The following is a 6,187-nucleotide window of genomic DNA, read 5'->3' on the forward strand; positions in this document are numbered from 1 at the left end:
AAAGCATCACAATGGGGATAGTCCTATTACTGTAATTAGGGAATCATCATCTATCACTTCAACTGTAAACAAAGCCTTTTCTGTTTTCACTCAGGACTTCCTGAGCAAGTGAAGACAGTCTACACCCCCTTCACTCTTCCAGTGCATGAAAAATCTATTTAATTATTTTTCCCATTTATGTCTAGAGCTTTTCATCTATGCATATGACAAATCATGAGAAAAGCAGCTTAAAATGCTAAGTATTGAACTATCTGAGAGCTGTTTTCTAAAGCAGTAAAACAGCATTCTTGGAGTAACAGTGATATTGAAATTACTGAGGGAAATACTAGAGGGGGAAAAGAAATTTAAAAATATTCCTGAGCTATTGAAGGATCACACACCTACTAAAAATTGATAACATTTTATAAGGTCCTTGGAGCAGCAATTAAATATTAACAAAAAGATACAAATGACTGTCTAGTGTCTAATTTACAATAAATTGTGCTCAAGCACTACATAAAATTGCAACCAGTCTCAAACATTATGAACATCCTTTCCGAAGACACTTTGCTGGTTCTCAGCTCCCCCCAGATTAAGGTACTAACCCATATGTTTGAACTTTAATGCTCTGGCAATTGCCATCAAGCCCATGTTTCTGTAAAGTATGTGAAGGAAAAAATAAACTAGATTAATATATAAGAAATTGAACTACAGAATTCTATCTGATTTCTTTACATTTTTCTTTTTAGCTATCAAATGCAAAACTATATATAGTCATAAAGAAAGAGGAAACAAAAAATTTGAAATGAATCTACTTTTAAAGTTTTTCTTCCCTTCTACCTGTAACTGTAGTCATAATAGTATTTTTGATATGGTTTAAAATTATTTATTTCGGACAGTTATTATCCTTCTCACTGCTTTTCAGAATTTCTGACGCATTTTTCAATACACAGGCTGAAATGACTATAAGTAATGATCCATTTTAACATGCCACTTCAGTGCAGGTGAATTAAAATAAAATCAAAAACATGAACACAGACATAGTAAATGTAAATTACAGTGACTCTTACATATCCTTCCAGCATGACAAACTTTTCAGGTTTTCCTGAAGGCTTGTTTGTTTTCCAATAATAGAAAATATGGAATAAAATGACCCCAAAATTCAAATCCATACTTTCAAAATTCAGTGCACTTTACTATTAGATTTAAGTGCCATCACTAATTGCTGATTAAATGCACTGACTCGTTCTTTTTGGGCTGGCCAGTTCAAGATGCAGCGAGATCTGAACATTCCTCTTCTCAGGTGAAGTGCATGATACAACTTGTAATCTTGGATATCATCACAAAAGATCAATATGATGGAGTCCCGACTTTGTTCAATAGCTTGCTGAAGAGCATGATACACCTTAAAACTGAAGCAAAAATAAGACAAAAATTCATTTTCTTTCATGTGCAGGGAAAAAATGAAAAACAGTTATTCTAATAGCTCACACAATAGCACATTGCAAACTCAAAGACTGGACCCGAACAGGGGTCTTAATGTCTATGATATAAAATTGTAATTACTCATATTACCTTCTAACTAAAGAAAAAATTCATCTTCTAAAAGTGTAATCTAAGTCTACTGTCTTGATATAACCTCATTTAGCAAAGTTCCTTTCTTTTCAAGATCACTACATAACAAAGATGAAAAGACTCATTTAAAGACAACTAAAAATCATCTTTGGATGCTAGTGATCTCACCCATTCTTGCTCTTTTTCAGACATGTGATTTTAAGGAAAGCAATCTGTACAGGTGACAGCTTGACTTTTCGAAAAAAATACATTGACGGAGAGATTCAAATTTCCACTAGTGTACATGTGGAGAAATTAACTTTATTAACTTAGGAGTTATTCTGAAGTTATGATATATTAAGTAAATATATTGAAGTGGAATTTGCATGGTATTTTTTATTAAATGGTATTTTTGATTACATTACACAGCAAAAAAAGATTACCTTGTTAAAATGTCTGTTAAGAAATTTTGTCTCTAACATATAAAATTTTATATCCTACTCACTTTTTGCACCAGGGATCCTGTAAGAGGTGTTCAGTCACAACAAAAATGATCTTCCTGCTCTTTTTTATACTGTTAATTGTGGCTTCAAATCTAGATATGCCCGCTTCAAAGTCACGTTCTTCCAAACAAAAATGAATATGAAAATGCTTATTGTCTTCCAGAGGGATTAAATTCTTAGACACCCAATTCTTGTCCTGTCTTGCATGAATAACATAGGCATCATAATCGAACTCTTCCTGTTGTCTGTCAAGTTCTTTAAAGCCGAGTATTCGATTTACTGAAATATTCCAGTAGAAGGCTATTCTCCACCCTTCAAAATGGATGACAAGAACAATAAAAATGACTAGCATCACAATAGTAGTAGTGATCACAAACAGAAGTTTAAATGGAGCACTGTCTTTGCAGGCTGAACTATCAAAATGCAACACCAGACTACCATGATATTTAGGTGGGGTGTTGCAAAGGTACTGGGACCTCAATCCAGGTATATATGCTTGGGTCACATTAAGCCAATCAGCAAACCAGGCAATGCTTTCACAGGTGCAATCAAATGGATTGGAATCCATCTCTAGTATTCTCAAGCTCTTGAAAGCTGGGCCAAACACTTTTTCTTCAACTGAGGTTATCAGGTTTTTCTGAAGGTTCAATGAATTCAGAGAGGCTTGGTCATCAAACAGAGTTGCTGGAAGGAAATTCAAATTATTTGATCCTAAATCCAAGTTTTTTAATTGAAATAGACCTTTGAAAACCTGAACTGGAATCTCATCAAGCCCATTTGATTTTAAATTAAGAACATGCAAGTTGACAAGATCCTTTAAAAACAGAACGGGGCCATCTGGATTTGCATGCTTCCAAAGTCGGGCTAAATTATTGTGCTGCAAATCAAGAATGTCAAGTTTGTGAAGTCCATCAAACAAGTCGTCTTTTATGTTTGCTATGTTGTTATTGCTAATGTCTAGGAGAGTCAGATTTTGCAGAGGATGAAAAGGCGAAGGAGAAACTGCCAGATTACTGCAACCTACCTTCCTCAGCATCAGTTTTCTAAGGCTTGGGACAAAAATGAATGATTCACTTCGCAAGGTCAAGTTTTTATTATAGGAAAGATAAATAACTTGTATATTATTGAGACCTTTAAACTCATGACCTGTGAGCTCTTGACTAATTTCATTTAAACCAAGATCAAGAATTTTCAGGTGTCCCAAGGAGGAAAATGCCCCACTTTCTATTGTAGAGATTCTTGTTTTTGTGAGGTTGAGAATCTGTAAACTGGAATTAGCAAGTGATGAAAATGTTTTATTCGTTATTCTTTGTAAGTTTATGTTGCAGTTACAGAGACTCAGGTATTTCAGGTTGTTCAGACCTGTGAACATATTAGCACTAATTCCTGGAAAGTTGTTATTATCCATAATAAGGTACTCCAGGTGGTACAACCAATGAAAGGAAAAATCTTCAATTTTCCCAGTAAGTGAATTTATTAGATTCAGATGTTTGAGGCTGGATAATCCATAAAATAACCGTGAAGATACATTAATGTTATTATGCTTCAGGTTTAAGTATTGTAAACTTGAAAGCCACTGAAAGGAGTCATCTTCTATCACAGACAGGGAATTTTGGGAAAGGTTTAAAACTGTAAGATTTGTTCCTTGCAGTCCCTGGAAAGTTGACTTGCCAACGTATGAAAGCTTCACATGGCTCAGTGAGAGGTTCTGAATAGCTGTGTTTGATAATTCTGCACAAAGTTCCTTAGTGCGATTTTCACCAAGTTCAACACCATTCAGTATGAGGCCAAACAGATTTCCGATTGCATGGAAACATCCTGTGTGAAACTGAAAGAAAAAGAAAAGAGTTTTGTCCTAAACAGGGTGATTATGTAAGAAAGTAGCCCCATAAAGCCAAAATTTACAAAGGTTTTCAAATGAGATTTTCAAGCAGAATATAACTCCTACTCTCAGATTTTTCCACAGCCAAGTTCAGAAAATCACCTTTTGGAGTTTATGTGTCTTGTGATAATAGTTCTAAAATTTGTAACATGATTATAATAATTTTATTTTAGAAGAAAACAGAAAGTTGCTTAGTGAGATGCAAGTTAATTACATTTTTGTATCCAACTAGCAAAACTGTTTCACTAGAAGTATCTCAGAAGTTGAGATAATCTCTTTCTTCAGCTTTCTTTTATTGGTTTCTGCTAGGAATACCAATATACTACTGCAAAACCAGATGTACTATAAAAAAGTTATTCAGGCCTTCAGACAGCCAAGAAGAAACCCGGTTTCTCTGTGTGAGCAGAAGCTATGCTCCTGAAATGGGATACTATACACTTTCTTTCACAATATAAATCACAAGCCTCCACCATAGTGCTGGCCCCTCATCTTGATTCAGGTATCAGCTGCATGATTAAATACTCCATTTGTCAGAATGATTCAAATGCACCAACCAGGCTGCTTTTCAGACAGCACTACTGTAAAATCAGAGCAGGTTAAGCTAGCATAAAGTAGCACTGCCCAAGCAAGTACCAGTCCCACCTACTTATCCACATGCTGTACCCTTGTTCCAGTATGGCCATACGTGCAGTCACATGGTGAACCAGATAGGGAACCAGCCTGACTACAAGCTAACCAAGCCAAGAAACTCTGTAGAGTTTCTTCAGTGATACAGTGCATGGCCTCATTAAAGCTTGCAGCACAAAGAGGGAGGGATGAAGCAGCCATAGGAAAGAGGATGGTGGGATTTCCTCTCAGCAGTGGTACAAGCTTATGCCACTTTAAAATATTCTTGCAGTTTCAATATACATGTTCTCTGAAGATCAATCAACTGGGGAAAAAACAAGCAAATTCAACACAAATTCAGTATTCATATGCTGAGGCTCAACCAGTTTAGACCTGCAATACTTGCCATCACTCTTCAAAGAATAATATTCTAACACTGAGAAGAGGGTCAGAGAGATTAGTGAGGTTGGTGGCAGAGAAAACACCCACTTGAATTTTTAAAAGACTATACTTTTTTGTAATTATTATTTCTCTGGGGTACACCACAGGTGCAATGCTCTCTTTGATTAATTAGGAAGTAAGACCTAGATTATATAACTAGCCTTGCAGAATATTGTACTTTTTCCCCATTTAGAAAGTATGTCAGCTGTTCATCTTCAGCACACACACAAAAAAAAAATCCCGCATAGAAAATCCCTGGTAAGGTTTCACAGAGCTACTTGATCTAGTTCTTGCTTGAGATCTCTGATCTACACAGAACCCGCTCTTGCGGATTTCAGTGGGAGAAAAGTAATTATGTGTACCACTGCTAGAGGTCAGCAGTAGTGCTGTATACAACAGAATGGTTTTCTCTTGGACATCAGTGGATCAAAAATGTAATGTAAGTGCCATACAATCATAAAGGATAAATCAGGATAGTTCTATTTTATACTTACACCTGTTGAATTTCTGTTGAAATGCTTCCTACCTCTTTCAGTGGATTTGATGACAAATCAAGACTATTTAATGAGGTGTTGCCTAGAAAATGGAAATCTTCCTTTTTTAACTCAGTGACTTGGTTGCTGTCCAACATGAGCTCACGAAGGTTCTTCAACTGTTGCTCCAAACCTAAATTTGCTGATTTCAAAAGATTATGAGATAGGTCCAAAATATTCAAGTTCTGAGGAAAAGATGCAAACAGAAAATTATAAAATTCTTTTTATTTTATAATAGAAAAACATTTGGAAATATTGCATTAAAGTCTAATTGACTAAAAATTAGTTGCAATATTACAATTAAAATAAATTTGTAATAGAGAAATGGCAGCTTTCAAGCTCCTGCAGTAGCTATATCTTCCACACCGGTAATTTTCATTGTGTTCATGGACTTAACCTGCTAAAACTACTGCAAACCAACTAATTTATTTATCTAAAATTCCTTAATTGACTGAAAGCCTTCCTGCTCCAGATAAAGTGATAAAAGCAAACGCCTACTGCTGGCTGCAGTTACAAGTACTGCAGTATTAAACCTTGCTTTCTACTCTCTTCACTGTGGTCAACCCCAATGAACAGAAGTAAGGAAGGGAAGAGAAGTGCAGTAACAGCCTACAAAGAGCAGTGCTGTACACCTTGTAATACTTCAGCTCATGCCCAGGTGCTAGTACTCCTCCTGCACCTGCAGGGAA

The 6,187-nt window shown here is 35.7% G+C and overlaps 1 protein-coding gene across 1 annotated transcript in view; it reads right to left on the reverse strand.

Annotated features, from left to right (window-relative positions):
* Window positions 1-1,151: 1,151 nt before the first annotated feature.
* Window positions 1,152-6,187, reverse strand: part of TLR3 (toll-like receptor 3) — a 6,436-nt gene continuing 1,400 nt past the window's right edge. Inside the window, exons 2-4 of the mRNA XM_010074246.1 lie at window positions 5,492-5,683; window positions 2,039-3,864; window positions 1,152-1,391 (exon numbers count right to left, since the gene is read on the reverse strand). Of these exons, the coding sequence (XP_010072548.1) occupies window positions 1,163-1,391; window positions 2,039-3,864; window positions 5,492-5,683 (2,247 nt within the window). The 3' untranslated portion in view covers window positions 1,152-1,162. The remainder of the gene's footprint in view (window positions 1,392-2,038; window positions 3,865-5,491; window positions 5,684-6,187) is intronic.

The sequence above is a fragment of the Pterocles gutturalis genome, unplaced genomic scaffold (genome assembly GCF_000699245.1).
Source record: "Pterocles gutturalis isolate BGI_N339 unplaced genomic scaffold, ASM69924v1 scaffold13262, whole genome shotgun sequence".
Classification (NCBI taxonomy): Eukaryota; Metazoa; Chordata; class Aves; order Pterocliformes; family Pteroclidae; genus Pterocles; species Pterocles gutturalis.